Genomic DNA, 27,230 nt, shown 5'->3' on the forward strand with positions numbered 1-27,230 from the left:
TTGATAACGAAATTTTCCTAAGGAATGGAAATTGCATTTTTTTGAGTTGGGTTTTTGTCTTAATTTCTTCATTCAATACACAGCCAGGCAAGCCCAGCACTGCTTTAAAATGCAAGAATGAAAAATGAACTCTGGTATGGTCTTGCTCTATCATTAGATTGATTTATGTTATTTTCTTATCTTTACTAAGTGGTAGCTTTTCCTTAGTCCTGACTCAGAACTATAAGACTAGTACTTAGTGAAGGGAACTGCAGATAGTAAGGTGGACAGAGAGACTGTTGGCACAATGGGAGTGCCATTTAGTTTTATTCTTTTTTTTTCATTTAGTTTTATTCTAATAATAAAGTCTTCAGCCTTATTAACTAATCACGAAAATGTCTTTGCAAGGCTGTCTATGTAAAAAAATAAAACTTTTGGGGAAGCCCCGGTGGCTTAGCGGTTTAGCGCCACCTTCAGCCTAGGGCGTGATCCTGGAGACCCGGAATCGAGTCCCACGTCAGGCATGGAACCTGCTTCTCCCTCTGCCTGTATCTTTCTCTCTCTGTGTCTCTAATAAATAAATTAAAAAATCTAAAAAAAAATATATATATATAAAATAAAACTTTTGGAAATATGTAGACTTCTAAAATTTAATGTTACCTCCTGTGGAATGTAACTTTTAATCCCCAGACATTGTATGCTAATGGTTGTTATGGATAACAGCATTATAATTTTCCAAGTTATATAAAATATTTTCCTCCTCTTTCTTCCTTTCTTTTGCACAAGAACCTCAAAGACTTTTTATCTGTCTCTTCTCCATATGGTCAAAGAAACATTTAATAAACCAATGACTTAAAACAATGCATAAAGGAGACTTGTTTTAATAACGTGAAACAACTGGAAAGCTAGCCTGTGACCGTCTATAGGCCAGCCTAAGACCACATGAACATATGCTGCCCCTAAGCACGGATGGCCATCAGAGTAAAGGAGAGGTCAAGGCAAAGAGCATTTAGCCTGAGAAAACTATGGTGACGTGACTCTTGGGCTTGGATGTGTAAACCATGGGATTGAAATAAGAAAGAACATTAGCTAGAGTGTTCTAGGAATGTAGGATATAATTAGTAAATATTTTCTCATATTGAGAACTAGAACTGAGTTTGAACAGACTGTGACTAATTGACTGTCCTTCTTACCTGTCTTTATTTTGTTAATTTTTGCTCACCCTTCACAACTCAAGTTTAGTCCTATGGCTTCCAGAATGCTTCTTTAATATTTGACTCTTCCATGTTTGACTCCATGCATCCTGTTTGGGCTTCCCTCTATATTCTTGCCTCATAGTTTACCCTATTACATGAATATTACAGTTTTTGCTCGTATACCCATGTAATTCCTCTAGTTTTATTTATTTATTTATTTTTTAATTCCTCTAGTTTTAAAGTCACGTCAATGTTTTATTCATCTGTGCTAATTCCAGGTCGCTGAGTTGAAGGGCATTCAATGCCGTGGAGATAATTAGGGCTTAACTTGGGAGTCAGAGAGAGTCATTGCAAATTTGTGAGCTGCAAAGCAATATAATTACAGGAATATTTTTGGAATATGAGGTTTTTGAGCAGTGGGCGGCCTGGATTAGGAAAGGAAGATAGGAGAAACAGGAAGACGAAGCTGATGTAAGAAGAGCACAAGTAATAGAGCTTGCTGTGTGTATACTATTATTCTGTGAAAGAGGCTATGTGGGTGATTTCTTAGAAATGTAAATATTTGATTCCAAGCCTATTAATACCATGAGCATGTATTATTAATCTCATATTAAAGGTGAGGGAACTTGGGAATGATAGTGACTGGGCCAACATCATACAGAGAAAAGTTGATGCCTCTTCAGGTCCGAGTTCAGGATTATTTGTGTTCTCTAGTAAAGAGCTGCGAGAAGGCTTGTTTAGGTGTTGGCAGTGATGTAGGAAGGAAGGAAAACACCTGCAAAAACACGGGACTGGTAGTTTGCAGAGCTGGACGACTGCTTGCAGATGGTATGAAAAGAAAGGGCGAAGTAAGAGGTACAACACAGAATGCAACCCCAGGGATCCTAGAGGATGATATTTGTCTTAGAAAACCTGGGGAAGCAGGAGCATCACTGGTTAAATCCATCACATAACAAATAACATGAGCTTGTGGGATTGTGAGCAGGCAAAGCTTTCCTAGGTATGGAGAAAGTTTTGCTAAAGATACTGAAAATTTGTTTTTATCATTCATAATGAATGTATAGGGTCAGGGTCATGCATAATGATATCCACAGTGCATTTCAAACAAACCGGTTAGTTTTTTTTTTAAAAAAGATTTTATTTATTTATTCATGATAGACACACACACACACACACACACAGAGACACAGTCAGAGGGAGAAGCAGGTTCCCTGTAGGGAGTCCGATGTGGGACTCAATCCTAGGACCCCAGGATCATGACCTGAGCCAAAAGCAGATGCTCAACCACTGAGCCATCCAGGTGTCCCAACAAACTGGTTTTTAAGTAGTTTTCTCATCTAGAATAGACTCTTTAACTGGCCTAGGCAACTGTTTTTGATCCTACCTTTTGTGTCTAGGACAATATTATCAATATTCTTTCCTAAAAGGTAAAGATGAAAATCTCTTCTCTAAGATTCTGCTGGACTCACTTTAGGCTCACAGTCAGTATCTTATTCTTTATTAATCTTGGTTTCTTGATTTCAAGGACATGGAATGCCAAATTTCAGGCTAATTTGAGAGCCTAAAGGGAATTGTAAATATTTGACTAAAAGTGTACTTTTGTAGACCAGTATTTGAGCAGCAGACAGTCTGGATTATGAAAGGAAGATGCTAAGTGTGGGAAGACAAGAGACCTTATGTAAATGGGAGAGCTCTGCATCTGATGTCAAAGAAGAGGACAAAGGAGAACTTTGAGATCCCTGTGGGTAGGCCAGCAGAAATCCAACATCTGAGTGCTTAGATCCAACCCAAGAGAGAGAAAGGGGTTTCCTCTATACCGACCTTGCTATATCCTAGGGCTGATGACATATGGATATCATGGGAGAGCCGAGTTCATTTTCACACTCTCTTTACAAGGCTGTCATCTAGAACACATTTTTTTGGGGGGTAGAGGGTGTGAAACAGAACAAGTCAGAAATGCACTTGGCTTGGAAAATTGAATTGCATTGGTTGGATATTTCCTCTCTGGGTTTTCTCTGGCATAATCTCTTCTCTGCCTATCCCCAGAGTTTATCTTCTGTTCTAGTACCTGCTATAACAGCTGGTGGCAGTCTCTACTAAACTTGAAAAATCATCAGTGGACTTGTTGGGTGAGGGTTGAATAGAGAGAATGAAATGTTTAATTAAATATTTTTCCTCCTATCAATTTATAATTGTATTACTGAAGTCTTTGTCTGCATTCTGGGCTAGATGAAAGTTTACAAGTGTAGTTCAGGTAAAGGTAAAGGATATTGTCCCATTGGTGATTCTTTCCACCCATTACTATCACATGTAACCTCCACTTTTTTATGATGGAAGTGTGGGTTGGAGTTGGTTTGGTCTTCAGGAAAAAAAACACAGAATTTGATAAAATTCTATCTTATGCTTAGCACAATTCAAATAATCTAGAAAATTATCTGTGATGATTGATTTCATGCCCCCTCCTTGTGCTTTCTACATTTCCTCTATAAGCTTTTCTTTTGTAATTTACCATATTGCCTAGATATCACATGCCTGTTTGTATGTCCACATATTACACTATTTAATGCCACAGTCAATGTTTTATTTATGTGTATTAATTCCAGAGATCACATCCAGACCATGGAAACTGAATAATGTTTTTTCAAATCAGTTATTTTATTTTTATTTTTTTTTTATTTATGATAGTCACAGAGAGAGAGAGAGAGAGAGAGAGAGGCAGAGACATAGGCCGAGGGAGAAGCAGGCTCCATGCACCGGGAACCCGATGTGGGATTCGATCCTGGGTCTCCAGGATCACGCCCTGGGCCAAAGGCAGGCGCCAAACCGCTGCGCCACCCAGGGATCCCTCAAATCAGTTAACAAAAGGGAGAGAGAAGGGGGAGGAAAGAGGATGAGATTGAAATTTATAGGACCAAGTGTTGGAGAGGATGCAAAGCAAATGAAATTCCCATACTTTTGCTGAGAGAGCATAAATTGGTATAACCACTTTGGAAACCTGTATAGTAGTATCTAGAAAAGCTAAGATACCTCCACTCTATGATATAAAGAAATCCCACATACAGTATATACCCAAGAGAAATGAACCTGATCTTGGGATCTTGGGTCCTGAGGCAGCAGTCTGGGTACCCACGAAGTAACTTTCTCCACAAATAGCTACTGTGCTATGTGGAAATATTGAGCCTCTGACTGGTCCAATTCAAAGCAGGGAAGCAATAAAGGCTGGCAGCAGTAGCAGTGTTGGGAAGTGCTGGTGACTTCTACCTGGAGAGAGAGACATGTAAGAGATCTAGGGAGCCTTAGAAAAATGCCAAGCAGATGGCTGGGAGGAAACCACATTTCCGACTTCCGACTTCTAACATTTTGGCAATTCAAGACTGTAAGACATCAGAGTAAATGCAAAATCTCATTAGGATCATTTCCCAGCCAGGTTATTATACAGGAGGGAAGAAAGATCACTCTGCTTCCTTCAAGACTGAAGGTTGGAAAGAGGGAAATATTACACATTCATTTGATCTTCTCTTAGTGGTCAGTCTATTAACCACTCTATTGATTGATTCGTTCATTTATTAACCAGTCATTATTTAGAGCCTATTCCAGGCCAGGGGGCTGGCAGTGCTTAATAAATGACGACTCTGAGAGCTTCAGTTCTTGAGGATCTCATAGTCTGGGGCACTTGTTTTTCAGCCCTGGGTTTTATATTTGAAGTTCCCAAAGATATCAATGCCCAGGCTCCTCTTCTGAGATTCTGACATCATTCTGTTTTAGAGTGGAGTGTATTACTTTTTGTAGGTCCCCAGATGATCTAAATGTGTATATAATGTTGATAACCTCTGGTCTAATGATGAGGCAGACCTGAGGAAAAAAATCTCAAAACAACATTATAGAAGTTCAAAATCAATTTAGGCTTGATATAGGTAGACACAAGGCCAGAAGATATAGCCTAGATGCAGTGGATCTGGCTCCTGTTGGGGTAAAACCCAAATCACAATGTCATTTGGGACATGTTCAATTTGTGCCAGGCCTGGGGTGGGATTGGTTAATGGCCAGGGAGTCTGATCCGACAGCCGAGGCCTGAACATTTTTTGGGGGAAAATTGCCAAATGTCAAATGAATTCTATAAAATTGTATTTAGAAATAATTTTTATAGGAAAAAGTTTATGTTATTCAAAGGAAAAGTTCAAATTTAAACACTCTAAAAATACATGCGATATAATATTTAAATGCCCTCAAATTAAAAAATTTCAGCTACTTTTTAAAATAAATTTATTTTTTATTGGTGTTCAATTTGCCAACATACAGAATAACACACAGTGCTCATCCCGTCAAGTGCCCACCTCAGTCAGCTACATTTTGAATTCTTATTTCATATATTACCTTCAGATGGACCCTACTTAAAAATGCTAAGATCATAAAAAAATATTTTCTCAATGTGCAGTTATGTTGAAAACAAGCAGAAAGATAAAGGTTCTTTTGCCAGTACAACTGTTTTTATTTAAGTAAATTAGATTTCAGTTTTAGATGAGGTCTGGCTCATGTACCTTTAATTTTCTGGATAGACTCAAAGAACCTTCTAATGCAAGACTGTCATTCAGACTACAGTGCAGCTTCATAGCCCATCAGATTTGAGAGGATAGCATAGGTAAATAGGTAACAGCTAAATATAATTTTAGGTATGGATTTTAACAGAATATGTTTGTCTTTTAACTGAAATGTTTATGTTCCCCCAGAATTTGTTGGTCAAAACCTAATCCCCAAAGTGATAATATTTGGAGGTGGGACCTTTGGGAGGTGATCAGATTATGAGAATGGAGTCTCTTGAATGAGATTAGTGCTCTTTTGAAAGAGGCCCCAGAGAAATCCCTTGCCCGTTCCATCATGTGAAGCTATAGCAAAACAGCAATCTGTGATTCAGGAAGTGGGTTGCCACCAACACACTGAACCTGCAGGTGCCTTGACCCAGAATTATAAGAAATTTCTCGTTTATAAGCTATTAACTCGGTGGTAGTATCACAGCTGCCCAGACAGGTTAAGACACTGCCTAAAAGTAAAACTTCTTTTCCATGTTTAAAAAATAGCTGTTTCTCCTAATACCCCATGAGCTGTACCTTTTAACCACATGACCAGATGAAATCACAGGACTATGTAAATATTTTTTGGCCTTAGGTTTGTTCTGAGCAGATCTAAGGGACATATACGTGATGTTGCTTTTCTGTTTCTTACAAATACTCTTTGGTCTTACCTCTGTCTGTCTTCTTAGCATATTTCAGGGCTACATAGAAAAATTCCAGACATGAAAGTTAGAGATCATAATATGTTTAAATATGCCTTAATATGCTGTTTTTTAAAGGCACTACAAGGAAATTTAGAGCTACTTACAGTCAAAACTATTCATTTTTTACCTTATGGTTTTTCTCGTAATATTTCTAGAATTCAAAGATTCTCCTCACTCCAGAACTTTGGTAAGGGTTCACATTTGTTATCTTCTATCAGTGGCCTTGAAATAAATGTCAGGATAGGGAGGTATTTTTGTTAATTTTTAAATTATAATATTGTAAAAAATGGAAACATTATTGAAATATAAATAAGAAAAACTGAAAACCCATATTCTTCTTCACTCTTGCTTTCCCCTTCTTCCATTCCCTAGGTATGAGTGCTGTTAACATTTTCATGGGCCCTGGACAACTCTCAAACATTTGGTAAGGCTCAAAAAATATATTTTTTTTAATTTTTATTTATTTATGATAGTCACAGAGAGAGAGAGAGAGAGAGAGGCAGAGACACAGGCAGAGGGAGAAGCAGGCTCCATGCACCGGGAGCCTGACGTGGGATTCGATCCCGGGTCTCCAGGATCGCGCCCTGGGCCAAAGGCAGGCGCCAAACCGCTGCGCCACCCAGGGATCCCAGGCTCAAAAAATATTATAAGTGATTTTTATTGTTGGAATTCCATTAAAGCTATACACTAAGAAAAGCAGTATCTTCTACTGTCTTGATATTCAAACATATATTCCATTTGTTGATTTAAACTTTCTTTTATATATCTCATTAGAACTTTATAATTTTATAGAGGTTCCAACATTTTGTGTTGTTTATTTCCAGATAGTAGATATTATGAAGGGGTTTCTTTTTTCAGTATATTGTCTCTATGATCACTGATCATATAAAAAATACTCTCTGCTTTTGTCTAATAGTCTTGTATTAATTTCAGTAGCTTTGCAATGGGTTTCTTTGGGTTTTGTACTACATAATCACATTCCATGTAAATTATGGTAATCCTATATCTTCTATATTTGTGCCTTTGTGTGTAGTTCATATTGCTTTTTGAGGACTTTTAGGGCAACATTAAATAGCAATAGTAATAATAGTAATTCTCATTGGTCTTAATGACTGTCTCTATTTGGAAATTTAGTATGAAATGGAAAGCATTTGAGAGACAGACTAGGATAGTGTTTCCAGTGAAGTCTCTGCAGCTTCATTACTGAGGTCAAATCCTGTGCTACTCTCTGCCTCACTCATCTCACTATAGCCTCCTGCACCTTGATGATGATGGTTCTCTTGTGTGGATGACTTTGTCTCTGTTGCTTTCTCTACCTACAACGTTCATCCTTTAGATGTCCTCAAGACTCTCTCCCTTGTCTTTAGGCCTCTCTGCTTAAAATAACATCTTATGCAAGAGCTTTTCCCCATCATGCCATATAAATGGTCCCTGTGCTCCTAGTTGCTCACTATCCATTCTCTTTGTATCATTTTTCTTCATGGCACTTATTTTCATTTGACACATTTCTTTTGCTTCCTCATTGTCTTGTTCACTAATAGACCTGTAGTGCCTAGAAAACTCTCCAATATCCTGGTTAAGTGTCAATCAATGTTTATAAAGTGAATGGATGTTGTCATTATATGAAGACAGTGTTTCATGCATTTGCAGTTAACAATATTAAAATATGAAGAGGCATGGAATGTTTTTATAGAACTTCTGAGAACAGGGGAACTTCCTCAATAGAGTCAAATTTCTATTTAACTCTGTTCAGGGATTAGATTGATACATGGGTGGAATGACTTCAGAAATACAAAAATAAAAGTTTATCTAGTCTGCTAATAGCTTAGATAACTTAAATTTTTTTAAAAGATTTTATTTGAGAAAAAGAGAAAAAAAAGAGAGCACACACAAGCAGGGGGAGGGACAGAGGGAGAAGCAGACTCCCCACTGAGCAGGGAGCCCTTCTCAGGGTTCCATCCCAGGACTCGAGATCATGACCTGAGCCAAAGGCAGATGTCCAACCGACTGAGCCTTCCAGGTGCCCCAAGGCCTTAGATAATTTTAATAGGGGGAAAGACCATCCATTTCATTCATAAGGAAAATTATTAACATGTTAACACTTCATTGGAAAGGTGACCTATATTGAGGTGTGATTAATTGCATAATTGTTTATTTGAGCACGTTTGTGGTAGAAGAGAGGGAAATGACACATAAAGAGAAGCTAGAGACACTAATAGGACACTGCCCATTCCTCTGAAATAGGATACTGTCACTGGTACAAGCAAGAAGTCACGTAAGCCTGGTTTTAAATTCTTGCTCTGCATTTGGTACTTTTATGATCTTTGGCACATTGCTCTGAATCTCTGTTTCCTAATCTAAATAATAAGCTTTTCCTAAGTATTAAGGATAAAACTATGAGGGTAATATTTAGGATAATATCTATCAGATTTAGAAAATGAGCAATAAATAATAGTTATTTTTAAGTTTTTCTCTAGGTCTATATTCTATTTCATGAAGGTATTAGACTCTCAAGTAAAGAATGAGTGCTGCCTGTCAATAATTGGAGAAAAAAGTTCAAATTTTTATTATCAAGCAGATGCTTAATGTTTTACTTCCCTGGATGAGCACTGTGACTTTCTGTGTATACTAAGTGTTTTATTGGACGAATGCTGTGACCTCATTCAGATATATACCTTTAGCACCTCTTTTAAGTCTTTTTGAATTCATTATTTATAGGATAGGGTCTAATTAGAGGACTAAGAAGTCTCCTTTTCCCTAGCTGGATTCTCCAGCTCTGCTTACTATAAGCCAGTGCTTGGAGGGGATCTTAGGGTGTTAGGTTGTCTTCACGTTAAAAAAAAAAAAAAAAGCCTGCAATTTATATGTGTTATGGAGCCTAGGAATGCAGGTGCTCAGATGCTGGCTCATGATAATGTCCATACTTTCTTCTCCAATGGAGTTCTTATAAACAGTTATCATCTTCTGTATAAGTTCTGACTTTGTAGTCTTATTTCCTACATCATAATGGTATAAGACTGATTATTGAAATAACTAATATATTGGTATAATTATATTGGGAAGCTGGAAGAGGAAGGATCAAGGGTGTGTGTGCTGAATCTCTCCATAACAGAAAGTCAATAAATAACTTTATTTATTTAAATCTACAAATTTAAAAATAAGTATATCATTTGAAAGTATGGAAGTATTTATCCCTGGGAAACTGTATTACTTTTCAACATCTTTGTATCATCTGATTTTTAAAATTATATGTTATCACATTGTTAAAATAGGAAAAAATGGAATGGAAAAGAATAAACAGTACAAACATAGTAAAGATGGGCGGTTATCAGATAGAACATTTTCAATGGATCAGTGGTGCTACTATGAAATGACTACGCCCAGGTGCTTTGGGAGGACAGCTCAATCATCTTGCCTGTGGGGAAAGATCTAACACTCCAGTATCTTTCTTAAAAACATAAGGTCCTAGGGGATTAGCCTATATGAGATAGATTGTGATCACAGGGTAGTTAGGTAAGGAAAATCTTCTATACTGGAGGGCAGTGTTCTTCTTGTTTTATCAGAAATATGGAGTGCTCTCTTTTTCTTTTCTTTTCTTTCTTTCCTTTTTTTTCTTTTCTTTTTTTTTCTTTTCTTTTCTTTCTTTCTTTCTAATGACTTTATATATTTTTTAAAAATATTTTATTTATTTATGTGAGAGAGAGAGAGAGAGGCAGAGACACAGGCAGAGGGAGAAGCAGGCTCCATACAGGGAGCCCGATGTGGGACTCGATCCCGGGTCTCCAGGATCAGGCCCTGGGCTGAAGGCAGCGTTAAACCGCTGAGCCACCCAGGCTGCCCTAATGACTTTATTTTTCAGTAAACTCTGCACCCAACATGGGGCTCAAACTTACAACTGTGAGATCACATGCTCCTCTGACTGAACCAGTCAGGCACCTGGGAGTCTCCTCTTTTTCTAAGATTACTTTTATTCTAGGCGTGGAGTTTCCAGATCCATTCTCTTTTTCTGCATTCTCAATCTAGAATCTGGTAGCTACAAATGGAAATCCCTAGGAGCAGGGTAAGGAACCTCAGAAACCATTTCCCATTTGACCAGACTAGATCATTTGATTTTTAGCTTACCATTTCAGAGGCTACGTACTCGAGATACTGGACTGATCTAGAATGAAACCTTGAAAATGGTTACATGATACTTCTCGTTGCCATGTAGAAAGAAGCCCCACCACCCCCATAAGGCCTTGCTAACTCAAAGAGTAGTGCACAGACCAGCAGCCTTGCCATCCCTGGGGAGATGTTGGAAATCTAGAATCTTACAACCAGTCCCTAGTAGTCAGAATCTGCTGGATCAGAATCTACATTTGAGTAAGATCCCCAGGTTATTTACACTAAAAGTTTGAGAAGCACTGGTCTGAGAAACAAGGATGCAGAGACAGATGGGCTGATGAGAATTCTGTGAGTCAGTGTTAAAAGGACAAGATGAAAAAAAAAAAGATGAAAAAAAATAAAAGGACAAGATGGAAAGAGTTGATCTTTAGGTGCAGGTGGGCTGGAGCCAACGGGTGTCAGAAGCTAAGAGTACAAGGCAGGACTGCATTATAGGATGAGACAGGCCAGCATAATGTGATGACATCAATGCCCGATGCCAGTTACGAGGAAAGAGAAAGAGTTCTCAGATTAAGAAATGAAATATTCTAATGTAGAGACTTGTTTTAAACTCCAGCAACCTGCCCCCAACTCAACTCAAACCTGGACAGGTAAATGGGAAAGGCATATGCAAGGTGCCTACAAATAGGGACCTTTTCCAAGGTCAAAGATGTTACAGCTGGGGCACCTGGGTGGTTCAGTGGTTGAGCATCTGCCTTTGGCTCATGATCCCGGGGTCCTGGGATTGAGTTCTGCATCAGGCTCAGCCTCTGCCTATGTCTCTGCCTTTCTCTCTCTGTCTCTCATGAATAAATAAATAAAATCTTTAAAACAAAAAGATGTTACAGCTGATGAGGAGTCATTTCCCTCTTCTTTCTGAAATGTTCAGAGATACATTTTCTGTGTCTGAGTAAGAGAGAAAAAGAACACCCAATTAAACCTAAAATATCAGAAAAAAATTCTTAAGACCCTCCCTAATGATTCATTTACCGATAGAAGTACTGACCTGGTCATACACTTCTAATTTCTACAGACAAGTTCATTAATAGAATTGGAATGGTAAAGCTAATGTTAGTAGCTCCTTTTCTTAATGAAACTATAAATCATATTAGCATTTTATTTTCTTAAGATCCTGAACTTTTAATATCTCTTGGGATGTCAGTGCAGGTCTTGAAATGACAGCTTCATACTCCCATAACACAAACAGGAGAGGCACTAAATGCTTTGGGGACCAATTAACTCGGACATACTTAACCCATGTTTGACACCAAACAGTATCTCATTCACTCAAAACATTCATTCCCACGCTATGTATGTCGTCACCCCTTGACTATATAGTAAAGATTTCTTCATACATATTAAAGATTTCTTCATATATATTAAAGATTAAAATATATATATTCCTTTCTTTATTGAATAATTGATGTATTTGCTTAAGGAAATTCCCAGTTTTGCTTAGGCAAGTAAACCACTTTAAAAAAATCCCCAGAGGTTGATTTTTATAGTCATCTAAACTGTTATTAGAATTCCTTCAGAATTTTACCTGATATATTGTAACTTAAAATAGAAATGGGAGGAAAAGGATATTTATACGTATTTATGAAAACTTGCAAATTGTCGACTTTCCTCTTCTGTCTTTATCATTAGGGTCCCTGTTTCCATCCCAAGCATCTTAACCATTATTTATGCACTGTGTTTTTTTTTTATTTATTTATTCGAGAGAGAGAGAGGAGAGAGAGAGAGAGAATGAAAGAGAGAGATGCAGAGACATAGGCAGAGGGAGAAGCAGGCTCCATGCTGGGAGCCCGACACAGGACTCCATCCCAGGTCTCCAGGATCAGGCCCTGGGCCACAGGCAGGCGCTGAACTGCTGAGCCACCCAGGGATTCCCTTCTTCACTGTTTTTGATCAGGGGTTGGGCAAATCATCTGGATGCCTTAGTGAATGTTGTTTCTACAAAATGAAGCAGTTGAAAGCTAACTATCAGTTGAAATACCCTCAAAACAACATTTTATGTTTTCTTTAAAAGTAGAGCTGGATAAGAAGGTTATCTGAGCTCTTTGTTATCTCCAAATATAGTCTTTGAATTCCTAAAGGCTCTCACTGTTTATAGGCTTTTTTTTTTTTTTTTTTTTTTTTTTTTTGCTGCTTTCAAGACCTTCCTAAGAGTAAACATTTTTTTTCATATTCTGGGCCTCGGATTTCTCATTGATGGGCAACAGGACCTGAGGAGCAAGATGCGTTACTTAAATTCAAATGTGGAAGAGTTTTGTTCATTTGGACAATTTGGTCTAGTGCTTAAAAGTTGAGCCATAGCTGAAAGTAGAAATTGGTAAATGAAAGATGATTTAAGGCAGCTAGAAGGTGGAGAGAAAGAAGAAAGAGCAGAGGGTATAAATTCCTCTAACAGAGATTTTGACAAATGTCTGCATTCACTGTGGCAAGACTTTTGTTTGTTGTCATTCGTTTTAAAATAATTTAGAGTCATTTTTGAATCTGTTTTGTGTGATACTGTGTTGTTTTTGTTTTAAAGATTTTATTTATTTATTCATGAGAGACCCACAGAGAGAGGCAGAGACACAGGCAGAGAGAGAGGCAGAGACACAGGCAGAGGGAGAAGCAGGCTCCACGCAGGGAGCCCCAAGCGGGACTTGATCCCGGGACCCCAGGATCATGCCCTGAGCTGAAGGCAGACGCTCAACCACTGAGCCACCCAGGCGTCCCAATGTGATATTGTTTTTATAAGAAAAGAATAATTGAGCGAACTGAAGCAACGATCTAGGCGAGGGCATTAAGGGCACAGAGGATATTAAAATATAACACACAGAACTATAAAGATAGTAAAATGATCAGTGGTTTCCAGGGGCTGGAAGGGGAGGCTGGATGAATAGCAGAGAGCACAGAGGGTCTTTAGGGCAGTGGAACTACTCTGTATGATACTATGATGATGGATACATATCATTTTACATTTGTCCAAAGCCACAGAATTTACTAGACCGAGAGTGCAGTGTTTACTCTAATGTAAACAATGGACTCTGCGTGATAATGATGTGTCAATGTAGGTTCATCAATTGTAACAAAAGGGATGTTGATAATGGAAGAGGCTGTGAATATATGGGGAGAGGTATATGGGAAATCTCTGCGTCTTCCACTCAATTTTTGCTATCCATCTAAAACTGCTAAAAAAATAAAACCTATTAACTTTGCGTAGCATATATGAAGTACATATTATATGTACGTATATATGATATATACATATAAACATTAGCCGGTGTAGTTGCTTATTGCTTGGTTGCTGTGGAAAACAATGTGATAGAATTTGCACATGAACAAAAATACACATGCAATAATCAGGAAGAAATAGAGAACTCAAGCATCTAGGTTGGCTTCCCTCTAAGAATCTATGAGATGAGTATCTGGTACAATATTTTGAGATGACCTTGTAACTGTGCACCTATGGGACTAGAGGGCTACTCGACAAGAAGAAATAGCAATTGTGCAAAAGTTACACAAGTGTATAAAAAGGGCAGTCTGAATTATTTATGCATCCTATGTTACAAGTAGTGAAGAAGGGAAGAAAAAAGTTATTTTAGAAGCTCAGTATAGTTTGAGCTCTTTGATCTAGAAAAAAACAACATTTCTTAAGGAATGAGAATAGCTCTTTTGCTTGAGAAAACCCCTTAAAGACAATGCACTGTCTGGAAAGGCATAGTCTGAGTAAGAGTGCTTTAGTCAAATAAATGTAAATAGTTCTACAAACTAAAATGGAAAAAATTTTCATTTCTAGCAGTTGGGGAAATAGGGGTTTGGGGTCTTGGTAGAGAGATGAGGCTTAAGCAAGATGGCAGCCAGCAAGATGCCAAAGGGAAGAATGATTAAAGAAGGAAAGGTCATTGAACTTCAGGACAGTGAATATGAATCACTGTCTGTTCTGAGGCATATTGTAAGTCCTATGTTGACCCCATCCTTCAGGGGAACCCCATCATGTAGGGCAGCCAAGCGCTTATAGGGAAGATGCTAGAAGAAAGGTGGAGAGGGGAATGAGTAAAGAAAAAAGGAGTCCTGAGAAGTAAACTAAGGAGCTGTGGACTGGGAGTTCAACAGCAGCAGAGATTCATGATAATTCTCAGGCTTCCACTTAGATCTAGAGAAAGGCACAGAGTGTACAGCGTGTGCAATGAGAGTGAAACATTTTGTGCGATGAGAGTGAAACATTTTATTTGGATACTAAAGCAAAGAGTGAGCACAGAAAACTAATGGTTTGAAGCATCCATATAGGCAGCGGATACTTAGGTACCACAAGTTTGTGGGGTGCAGTTGTGGTCAAAACACGGAAACTTTGGTAAACCATGGAAGCTAGGCTTTGAGCAGGGAAATAAATATACACTTTGACTTAAGTTCTGCTGAATTCCTACAGGGTGATATAGGTACTAACCTAGGGACAAGTGCCCTTTATTGTGGTGCTGACAAAGCCTTTCTATTAAGATCCTTTTACGTTTTGATTTGAATCTATAAATTCATTTTTTTCAACCAATACGATATCACTTAGGATGTCCAGATTTATCAAAATGATTTTCCAAAGATGAATCAGCTATCAGTGGTAGAAAAACTGAGACTTCTGATTCCCCGTTTAGAGTACTATTTCACGACACAAGGCTCTTTCTTGTAATTAAAGCTTTTCACTTTTAAACACCTAAATGTTTAACATATTTAACATGTGGATTACCATATGTATAATGTAGATGGTATTTATTGTAGTTATGTGTATTTATTGTATACAAATATATATGTACACTTAAAATATCTACATTAATTAAGCAGCTACTATAGAAAGTATCTATTATATGAAGATGTAAAGATGAAGAGGACATACCTTGAAAAGCAGTAGGGAAGAAACACAACTCTAAAGATTAAGAAGATAGAAAGGTAGAAAACGAATGAATGAATTAAAAATTTTTAAGATATATTTCTTTTTTTTATAAATTTATTTTTTATTGGTGTTCAATTTGCCAGCATATAGAATAACACCCACTGCTCATCCCGTCAAGTGCCTGCCTCAGTGCCCGTCACCCAGTCACCCCCACTCCCTACCCACCTCCCTTTCCACCACCCCTAGTTCGTTTCCCAGAATTAGGAGTCTCTCATGTTCTGTCTCCATTTCTGATATTTCCCACTCATTTTTTCTCCTTCCCCCTTTATTCCCTTTCACTATTTTTTATATTCCCCAAATGAATGAGACCATATAATGTTTGTAAAGACATATTTCTTTATGAGTGTCTTCTGCTATACAATGGAGCTATTATTTCAAATTTACCTGATTCATAGGATCTTATGGAAATATGCTTTGGCAGAAATCAGTTTATTCTTAAGCATTTATAAGTCTTTTAAAATAACAGTTTTAAAATAACAGTATTTTAAAATAGAGACTTCAAATTCCCTTTCTTCCATTCTGGGCATTCACTGCTTCTAGAGTTTAAGCCAAACCCAAAATAAGCCTTTTAGACTATGCCATTAGGGTTTAACTTGTAAAAGAAAAAGAAATGTAACAGCATAAGTTGCAAGTTAGTGTGATTTGAGTTTATGAATCCACAGGGTAAAGAATTTCAATTTTAAAGACTTGTAAATGGGAAGAGTCTTGATCTTTGGGCCCAGAAGTCAGTCTTACCAACTTTAGAAACAAGTAGAGATGACATTTTTGGGTTGAGACAACACACAAGACCTCAGCTAACTCAATTATTTTTGTTGTCAGTGCAGACTGTAATAAAAATTATGTGCTTTCATGATTATAATTTATTGAAAAAGCAGTTACAAAATTTTACCTGTTCTTGCTGTAGTCAAATAATATAAACATGAATGGTTTTGTGCTGAAATATAAACTTATCAATAGCTACAAGCTATAAAACAGATCTTACTTTGTTTTTTTCAAAATCAGCAAAATTGAAATTTTTTCATTATTATTTTAAAAATATTTTATTTATTTATTCATGAGAGACACAGAGAGAAGCAGAGACATAGGCAGAGGGAGAAACAGGCTCCATGCAGGGAGCCCGACTCAGGACTCGATTCATGAATTTGGATCATGCCCTGAGCCAAAGGCAGACGCCCAACCGCTGAGCCACCCAGGGATCCCCAATTTTTTCATTATTAAACTATATTGTAAAAGAATTATTTCAAATAAATTTGATATTTTTATTTATAGACTCAAGCCAAAACACCATAAAATTAGGGGATAAGTACACTAGTTATTTCAATGTAATGTGGCAAGCCATTTCTTTCCTGTAAAGGACTATCAAGATACAATCGCAAGCAATTTCAACATCCCTCGAAACCAGAATCATATAATTACCTCAAGAAAACACATCAAAATTCTTCTATATAGCATAATAAACTAGGAGATATATAACATTTGAAAAACAGTTTCAAAAATGGAATATATTAATTCTTGGTGAATTTGTTATAATAATAATTTTATGTTAATAATATATACTATATATAATTATTTTATACTATTTATTAATAACTGTCAATTATGATATTACTATCAGATTTATTCTCAGATTTAGAACACAAAAACATTTAATTCACTCAACATTTTTTTTAAAGATTTATTTATTTATTCATGAGAGGCACGGGGAGAGAGAGAGAGAGAGAGACATAGGCAGAGGGAGAAGCAGGCTCCATGCAGGGAGCCTGGTGCGGGACTGGATCCCAGATCCCGGGATCACGACCTCAACTGAAGGCAGGTGTCCAACCGCTGATCCACCGAGGCATCCCAACATTTTGTTTTTATTTAGAATACAAATCAGTGTAAAAAGACGTGATATAAAAGTATATACAGTAAGAAAAAAGAATGGCATTTAATCTATGACCTTCAGCATTTTTGATGCTGACATGCTATGGGCCGTATATATTGTTTCATTCATGATAATTTAATTAAAAACTGAGTTAGAACAGTATTCTTAAAATGTCTGTGCATGAAGTAGGATTACACAATTTGTGTGATTCAACCTGTTTAGTCTGTCCTGAGGACTTAAAGGAAATAACTCTTCTATGATAGTCTTCACATTTTTCTTCCAATTGGCTGAGGTCAAGTTGTAATAAAGGTTCATTCTCTCATATGTATTGTCCTGTGTTACTCATGATTCCAAGTGTTGGTAAACGGCACTGAGTGGTAAAGGGGGCCACAGGGTGGGAGAGGACAGAGATACAGTGACTGTTTCTGTACCTCCCAGATGGCTCTGCCCTGGGCTTACTCTAAATACAAGTGTAGCTTCCAGTGTGAAAGTCCATAAGGGCCCAGATTACGTCAGTTTTATTTTATTTTATTGTAAAGATTTTATTTTTTTATTCATGAGAGACACAGAGAGAGAGAGAGAGAGGCACAGACACAGGCAGAGGGAGAAGCAGGCTCCATGCACGGAGCCTGACATGGGACTCGATCCTGGGTCTCCAGGATCACGCCTTGGGCCGAAGGCAGGCACTAAACCGCTGAACCACCCAGGGATTCCCATTACGTCAGTTTTAAAGGAGCCTAATCTGATATTTGGAGTGAAAGATTAGGCTCAATTGCTTCCTAGATGGCTCTAATTATGCCTTAGTGGTAAAATCAAACTCTGAAGCTATAATTTAAAGCTTCAAGTATCAAATTGCATTGCAAAAATGCAGGTTTTTGAGTCTGGAAAACTTAAACTTAATTTGATTAATTAGATAATAGATTAAGGTTGTGTTTGTTGTCCATTCTAAGAACTGTAGTAAGTGTAGGAGGATACTGGATCTTATTAAGTCTATTTGAGTTTTTTCCTCCCTTTAAAAACCACACCCTTCCCTTATTTATGATGTAAGACTCCTTTGATGATGATAGAAATTCTGTATGTAGAGCGAGTATATATTTAACCAAAGAATTTCACTGATTTCCTTCACAATTACTTTTACACTTTAAAAATCCTGTCCCAAATTAACCCAAATCAATCACTTAATACATATTTTTAAATGTTCCTTTTTCATCAACAATTATTGGTTCTCAAATGCCCAATAGACACCACCACCAGTTTCTCCCTACCAGTGAATTGCTTATTAATTACATCCCCCATACCCACACACAGATGCAGTAATATTGTATATTTGCAGAGTGTTCCCGCAGATAATTCTGCAAAATAAAATTAGGTGACATAACACATTTATCCTTGATTGCAAGCCTTCACTGGGCATAATATCTCAGATCTTCTCCTCTCTCAAGAAAGAGGAATCTTTCCTTCCCAGCCATCTAAAGTTTCCTTTCTTCTGAAATACACAGGACTCTTCCAATTTGGAATATTGTGTTGGGACATATAAATGCCATTCCAGGTATGTAACATTAAGGACGTTTAGCACCTAGCTAGGTTAAGATTCTCAGCCTAAATCACAGAGAATAAGACCATCTATTTGCCTAGTGCAGAAATAGCACTTGGATCTCTTGGGGTTTCCCACTACCTTTTAGTATTATCTTGCCTCCTGATGCACTTAAAAGGAGAGAACACAGCTGGGTAGGTGGATATGTACCTTATTTGAGAGATGTTCCTACAAATAAGATTCAAACTGAATACTTCTACCTGAATGTATGTGTCAACATTTTGAAACAATCAGTACAAAAACCACAGGTTATTATTTTGGAACTGGATGGGCTCACCTTTGTACCAACTGAAAGGGCTTTAGTTTTGAAGTGTTGAGGACAAGTTGCCACAAGGGCTGACAGAGGCACAAGGGCAGGGTTACTGAGATGCTGCTATGACCCAAATAATGAAGAACTGATTAATTTGACTGGTGCCCTTTAAGAAACATATTTGCTATTTTTAAAAAGCAGAATTCTAAAACCTACGGGCCTAATTTCTATAAAACATTCGCAAACTTTTTTTAGGCATGTCAATCCAGGGAATAGCGGAGCCTGAGAATTTGGAAAGGCAAAGGAATGAAGAGGAGTGAAATTGAAGCTCCTAGGTTCTCACAGTGCCATCCAGTCCTCAGCTTCTTATCTACAAAGTAAAACAAAACAAAACAAAACTACAGTAATGCTGTTAAAATAACTATTGCTTCCTCGAAGGGATGCAAAACGTTCATGATGTATCCTCAAATCATTGCATGATCTCTAAGAAGAAGGGCCAGAGAGCATAGCTCAGAAAAAAAAACTTTGGGTTCCATTAATGAAAAATGCAGTCAGAACAGCCAAGTAGTGCTGTAATTTATCTCTGTTTAGAAATAAAAGAAATTGATACTCTCAGCTGGCTCTGATTTACCTGCATTTAAAGGAAAGTAAGTTCTATCTTTAAATTGGAAAATTGTGGTTAGGCAGGAGGCCGTCTTCATGGCCGCTGGCAATGCTTTCCAGTGAATCAGCAGAGCTATATTTAAATTTTAGGATTCTGTATCCCAGACATGAAACCAACAAATTCTGGTTAATGGAAAGTAAACAGGAAAAAGCTGTGCGATTCTGAAGACTATAATAAAGTCTATACTTTAAGACTATCATAAGACTATAATAAAAGTAACTGGTACATTCGTAGAGCGCTCGACAGTTCATGAAGATTTTTTCACACCCTTGATTTCATCTGGTTCTCACAACAATCCTGTGAAGAGTTATCAACCTCATTGTACAGCCAAAGAAATGAAGGCTTTATGTGTCTTTAAGTAATTTTTTAAATTTTATTTTATTTTTGTCTTTAAGTAATTTGCCAATGTCATGCATTAGTAGCAAAAAACCATACTAGTGCCCAATAGTTTTTTCCCCCCCCAATATCCTACCCTCCTCCTACCCAGCCATGCCTCTGGCTGCTATGTAACTGTTAAATGGATAGGAGACAGAAGGAAGGACTAAATTATTTTCGATTAAGAATGAGAGGGCATTCTATATCCTGTCACTTTTTAAAAAAAGATTATTTGTTTATTCAAGAGAGCAGAGCCAGGGAGAGGGACAAGCAGACTCTATGCTGAGCAAGTAGCCCCACGCAGGGCTTGATCTCAGGACCCCGAGGTCATGACCCGAGCTGAAACCAAGAGTCAGGCCTTTAACCAACTGAGGCACCCAAGTGTCTCAATCTGGAGTCACTCTTTAGAAGACTCTTTTATTTATAAATCTGGACACCCCACACATGAACCAGCGTGACACAGGATAGTTTATAACACTAGTCAAAACATGTTTACAGTGTTCTAGAGAAAGTCTACATAGTTATCTTGGATAACCCATTTCTACTCTTCTAATAAAATCGAATATTCCTGGTACAAATCTGACTTTCCCTGTACAAATCTGACTTTCAAATGGCCTTGCGGTGGGAGAACAGCGGTTTTGTTGGCCATTTGACCGTATTTTCTCTAACCTTTAGCATCATAATAATTGTGCTTTCTACAATTGGTAAAACATGAGGGAACCGCCAGTTCTAAAGTTACCATTTAGAAATTGAGGTGATTTACAGCATTGAACAGAACTTTCCTCTTGCTGCTGTGAACCAGGCATCCCTGCTCCGTACGCCCCAAGTACTCATGCCTGTGCAAGGCACCTTCCCATCTCCAGGACACTGTGTGAGGCTGCATTTTCAGATGCAGAAACTGACTCTTACTGGATGAAAACAATTTCTCTGAAATGTCTTCTAATTCCTTTCAAACACTAAGACTGCCGATGAGCTCACTTTGTTCAGAAAAAAAGGCCCCTACACCGTATGACTTCTAAACCAATCAGGCCTTAGTTATGTCCATAATAAAAGAAACGAAAGGAAACCAACAACAGAATGTAAAGCCAGGGTGGTGATGATTTTTCCTTTAGAAATATAACTTCTATTATATTTCTGGGAATTCGGCCTGCAAACTTTAGTGTGGCAGGTTTGTTTGTTTTATTAACATCACATATAAAACATTTCATAACTTTTGGTCCAGGCAATGTGAAAATGCAACTAGAAATACAGTCTTTGTCCTCACCAAATCGCTTTACACTTATCACCTATAAGTTCATTTCTTCTCATGATTTCTAGCTGGATTCAGCCAGTGGACCCCAAAGTCCTTTCTTTACAAGAGGCGGGCTGTGTGAATGTGGGTTCAGGTTGAAACAGGAATGAATTTGACGGACTTGGAAGTTTTAGGGGAGTCCTTCCATGTGCCCATACTGTTTGTCGGGCTTCGGTTGTTAGTATAGGAAGTCTGTCTTCTGCTCACACTGTCAGAATCTACTTTGTTGAATGTTTGCTTCATGTTTTGGCAGCATGGGAAGCTCTGCACACAGTCTTGCAGGAGATGGCCACTGAAAAACATGTAGATCCAGGGATTGCAGCAACTGTTCAGGGAAGCCAGTAATGCCGTGATGGTGATGGCTGGGTTTTCTGATTCTGTACGAAAAACATAAGCGGAGATTATTTAAACAGTCACAAGCAAGGAAATGTGCACCGGATAAACTCATTTTTCTATGGATTCTTAAAAGGGGCAAAAAAAAAGGGTTGATATAGAAAATGAAGTATATTGTTTACCAATGTACGGAAATTGCTGGCTGTCAAATATTTTCATAAGCAAGATGCATTGACATCAATTCAAATATCTTAAGCCACTTAAAAATATTTCAGCAGAATGAATGGGACTTTCAAAAAGTTAAGAATATCAGATAATTTATTTTTAGGATTTTTGTATTCTTTATACTAGCACTAGTATGTGGTAACGGACACAGTGCTTACAGAATGGCTGAAATTCAATGAAATTCCAAAAGTCTATAGCCACATATACAAAACTGTCTATTCATCCTAACAACTAAAATAAAAGTATGACAATATGGACCATGTTTAGTGGTTTTAGATTTTTTACTATTAAACATATTCTGTAACAAAACTATACATGAGTGGGTCATAGTAATAGGTCCCCGAAGGATGCATTATTTGTTAGTGGAGCTGGGTTTTGTCTTTTTTGGTTACTTTTCTGTGGCTCCTTTTGATGTTAAAAGAAAACCAATTTTGTGGTTTGGACAATTAAATTATATTAAGAACAGCTGAATTAGGAAATTCCAACAAGTTTTTGATATATTTTATGCTGGTTTGCACTGGTAAACTGTGTCAATATTATAAGCTTTTACAGAACTATAACACTGATAATATACTTTTTCTAAAGAATAATCAGCAAGTGCTTTTACATGATTATTAAATATAAACTTGAATCTTCTCACTCTTGCTATGCTACAATAAGTTGCAGGTTATTTCATCATACTCTGTGCTAACATGCTACTATTAATGGTGATCATGGTCCATGGCTAAGGCTGTATTCAAAAAGAATGAAACTCATCAGCATACTTAGGCACAAGTAGAGAAGTTTTTAGAAATTATATCTAAATCCTTATAAAGGAATAATTAGACTGAGTTTTTTTTATTTGATTGGTAATGTTAGGAGGCTAAGATCAAGCAAGACAGGAAATGGTAAACCAAAAGTATATCATTTATGTTGTATTCTTTATTATCAGTAATATTATAGCCATTCGAGTATTTTTATTTGTTTGAAATAAATTCACTTTCAAATGTTTTATTTGCAGATGTAACTTCCAAAGTATATCACCTATACCCCCTACTCCAATCCCAAACAACAAAAGGAGACAGTTCTTTCCAGATACCTATTTCCCAGCTACAGCCACTGGGTAACATTCCTGTAATGTATCTTATTTGAAAAGTTTTTTTTTTTTTTCTTACTAAAAGGAAATGCCTTTTTTCAAGACTCAACATTAAATGTTTTATTTTTTTTGGGGGGGGTAGGTTTCTTGTGAAGTTCGTTTTTTCAGTTTGTGGAGGAGTGAAAATCAAACAAACTAGTCGGTATAGAGGACATTCTCCACAGGCTACTGCAAGAGCTGGGTGCGGAGGCTGTAGCTGTATGGTTAAGTTAGTGCTGAAAGACAAATTAATTAGTTTATCCAACTTAGAGTTTATCAATAATCCTGCTTTAAAATACCAGAAAAAAAATCTGGCAATAGTCCTGCTTTAAAATACCAGAAAAAAAAATCTTGCAGTAATTTTTAGAAAAAAAGAAAAAGAAAAAGGAAAAGATTATAAGAAATGGAACCTTGTAAACCTAGTAAATACTAAATTAGAATTATTGACTTAAGAATCTTCAGGAAAATAGGTCCGTTTATCCTTGTCCTTTGGGGGGGGGGCGCATTTCTACAAAATTTTTGTATTGATTGTGATACTTTTAACAAACTAGCAGAAAGTAGTTGCTACAGTGTATCCGGTAGACTTGACCGCAGGGTGTGAGCGCGCCGCGGTTAGAGATGCAGCAAGAAGTCACCGGGCGGGCACCTTTGCGGTCGCCAGGCTGACCCTAGGGCGCAGCTTCTGGATTCGTCTTGGGATCCTTGCAAGCTGCAAAAGCAGATTCCTGGGCCTGGTTCTGGATCTGCTGAATCCAAACGTCCGCGGGTGGAGACGCCCAGAAACTGCGTTTTGGGTTCATGTCGCCCAAGGCGTCCCCCGGGGCCCCCGCAGAAGTTTAGCAGCGCGGGCCCCGGGGGACCTGCGCTCTCCTCCCGCCCCCCCAGCCCCCCTGCACCTACCGATCCAAACAAACCCGTCGTCCCAGACGGACCACATCTGGAGGATGAAGAAGGGCGCCCAGCAAACGATGTACACGGTCACGATCACGAAAGTCATCTTCACGGTGCGCATCTTGGCGCGGGAAATGGTCTTCACGCTGCTGGCCCCGGGCGCCCGCAGGAGGCCCCTCGGGACCGCGCCCGCCGCCGCCCCCGCGCGCAGGGCCGTCCTGCCGCGGACGCTGCGCCAGATGTGCGAGCAGATGCAGCCGTAGCAGGTGGCCAGGAGCACCACGGGCGCCACGAAGATGCCAGCCGTCATCCAGGTCACGTAGGCGCGGGGCCCCCACGGCTGGATGAAGGTGGCCCAGCAGTCGTTGGCCTTGGTGACGTTGTTCACCTCCACCATGGAGAAGACCAAGTACTGCGGCGTGCTGAGCACCAAGCTCAGCACCCAGGCGGCGGCGATCATGAGGCGCGAGCGGCGCGTGGGCTGCTGCAGCGTCTTCAGCGGGTGGCACACGGCGATGTAGCGGTCGGCGGTCATGACCACCAGCATGTAGGGCGACACGAACATGCCGAACACCTGCAGGTGCTTCACCACGCGGCACAGGCCGTCGGGCCCGCGGAAGCGGTAGGTGATGTCCCAGCACATCTGCGGCAGCACCTGGAAGAAGGCGACGGCCAGGTCGGCCAGGCTCAGGTGGCGGATGAACAGGTGCATGCGGGACGTCTTGCGGGGCGTGCGGTGCAGCGCCACCAGCACGCTGCTGTTGCCCAGCACGGCCACCACGAAGGTCACGGCCAGCACGGCGATCTCCAGCTTGGCCAGCTCCTCGTTGCGCGCGTCCCTCGGGGGCCCGCCGCCGTCCGCCAGCGCCCCCGCGTCCCCGCTCGCGTTGGCTCCGCGGCCGGACGCAGGCCACCAGCGGCTGGAGTTGCCGGCGGACGGGGCGCCGGGGCCCCCGGGGATGCGCATGCCGCGGCTGCAGCGCCCGCTCGGCCGGGCGGAGGCCGCTGCGCTCTGCCGGGTCCGCTGTCCCAGCGCCCGCGGGGCTGCGCTCGGTCGCCTGGAGGCCCCGTTCCGCGCCCGGCTTCCCCTCGACTCGGAGGACGCGGGGGAGGCGCGCTGCGAACCCTCGGTGCTCGCGGCCTCGGTTTCCCCGGAAAGCGCTCCCCCTCCAGCGCCCCAGCGGCCGGAGGCTGCTCGGTGCCCGCCGTCTCCCGTTCGCCTCCCCGCTCCTGGGGGCTTTCTTCCTCCCTCTTTTTGTCCCCCCCTCCTCCCCCGGCCTCTCGACGTCGGTGATTTGTCCTCAGTGCATCACCGCCGCGGGGGTGGGGCTGGGGGGCGGGGGGCGGGGTGCCGGCGCCTTCCCGCGCTCCTCTCGCCGGGACTCGGAGAGCTGGACGTGCCTTGGCGCTGTTTGCCCCGGGGCCGCGGCCACAGCCACCTTAAGCCCGGTGGTCATCCCAGCAGACGCAGCAGCGGGGTTGGTCCCCTGCAACCCCGAGGCCGCCCCCGGGGCGCGCGCCCTTGCGCGGGAACCTGGAGCGCGACCCCCGCCTCCTCCCGCTGCGGTTTGCACCCCTGCAGCTAGCCAGCGCCCCCTCCCCCTCGGGTCCCCATCTCCCCACCCCTGCCCCCCCCCGCAGGGTAACAACTGGGTGACTTAAAGGTCACCCTGCTCTTTGTTACCTCCAGCCCACGTCTGAGGCCCTGAAGGCCGCGCGCAGGTCTCCGAAGCGGCCCCCGGGGTGGGAGGGCGGCTGCGGTGCGCGTCTCCACTGCAGGTTAAAGCTCTCCTGGCTCCCTGGGGGTGCGCGGGGTGCCTAGAGAGCTTCCCTGAACTGCATTCCTGGGACCTCCTCCGGACAAAGCCCGATTCCACAGGGGATGGGCGCAAAGGGGGCCACCGCGGGCTGTGGGGACTTGGTCGGGTCACTGCTGGGTCGTGGGGACCTCCCCTTGGATGGACCGGGAGCGGCGGCCTGATGCGGCCCGGCCGGCACGGTGCAGGGCACGGGAGCCAGGGAGCGAGAAGGATGCAGCCCCCGCGCTTTGCAGGAAGCGACACGGGTACCTGTTAACTAGCAGGTAGACGGCGACCGCCCGCGGCAGGTGCAGGGCCCGCGCCCCGCGCCCCGCGGGAATCCCTCCGCCCGAGCTCCGCGTCCTGAACTTGGGTGAAGGTTTTTTTCGAACGACAGCGAGGGGGAGCTGTTTTCAATTCATTTAACCAAGGGGTGGTGGTGGGGGGGGGGGGGGGGGGGAACAAAACGCTTTATATACGCCCATGACTTTTTTGATTAGAAAATTAATGTTGAGTGAAAGAAGTCAGTCGGAGAAGGACAAACATTATATGTTCTCATTCATTTGGGGAATATAAAAAATAGTGAAAGGGAATAGAAGGGAAGGGAGAAGAAATGTGTGGGAAATATCAGAAAGGGAGACAGAACGTAAAGACTCCTAACTCTGAGAAACGAACTAGGGGAGGTGGAAGGGGAGGCGGGTGGGGGGTGGGGGTGACTGGGTGACGGGCACTGAGGGGGGCACTTGACGGGATGAGCACTGGGTGTTATTCTATATGTTGGCAAATTGAACACCAATAAAAAATAAATTTATAAAAATAAAAAAAGAAAATTAATGTTTTTGCAACTGTGGTATAAGTGTGATTGTCTCAGAAAAAAAAAAATTCGTGAAATGTAGACAAAGAAACCAGAAGGTCTTCCGAGGTGCAGTTCTCCGTGATGATTCCAACTTTGCCCTCCAGTTTATGATGCGTGTCCATTGCCAAGGTTGTCACATTAGGAGTGCTGGACTCGGTCCCTGGAGTCTTGCTTCACTGTGGCTGTGTGAGCCTCAGTTTACACAGCTTAGACGTGGCAGTAGAAGTACCTGCCTTACCTGCTGATAAGGTTGTTGTGGGGAAATGCTCTCAAATCTGCAGGCAAATCTGTCCCCTTTTCTCTAAGATAACCTAGGAGGCAAAAGATTTTTTTTTTAACAAGTTCAGAAATGGCAATGAGTCAGAGGTTTTCAGGCCAACTTTCTGGAAAATCCTCCAAGCAATGGGTAATAGTCACCGACTCGGAGACATGAGCTTCCTTTTAAGTCACAAAT

The 27,230-nt window shown here is 40.6% G+C and overlaps 1 protein-coding gene and 1 long non-coding RNA gene across 2 annotated transcripts in view; one reads left to right on the forward strand and one right to left on the reverse strand.

Moving 5' to 3' along the window:
- LOC118350147 (uncharacterized) overlaps window positions 1-27,230 on the forward strand; it is a 118,388-nt gene that overhangs the window by 24,568 nt on the left and 66,590 nt on the right. Inside the window, exon 2 of the long non-coding RNA XR_004803422.1 lies at window positions 6,820-6,871. This is a non-coding gene — a long non-coding RNA (uncharacterized LOC118350147). The remainder of the gene's footprint in view (window positions 1-6,819; window positions 6,872-27,230) is intronic.
- AVPR1A (arginine vasopressin receptor 1A) lies at window positions 20,252-25,103 on the reverse strand. Its single transcript, XM_025476753.3, has 2 exons — window positions 24,131-25,103; window positions 20,252-21,935 (listed from the first exon to the last, which is right to left on the reverse strand). The coding sequence occupies exons 1-2, from the start codon at window positions 25,086-25,088 to the stop codon at window positions 21,649-21,651; spliced, it is 1,245 nt and encodes a 414-aa protein (XP_025332538.1). The 5' UTR covers window positions 25,089-25,103; the 3' UTR covers window positions 20,252-21,648.

The sequence above is a fragment of the Canis lupus genome, chromosome 10, assembly GCF_003254725.2.
Source record: "Canis lupus dingo isolate Sandy chromosome 10, ASM325472v2, whole genome shotgun sequence".
Classification (NCBI taxonomy): Eukaryota; Metazoa; Chordata; class Mammalia; order Carnivora; family Canidae; genus Canis; species Canis lupus.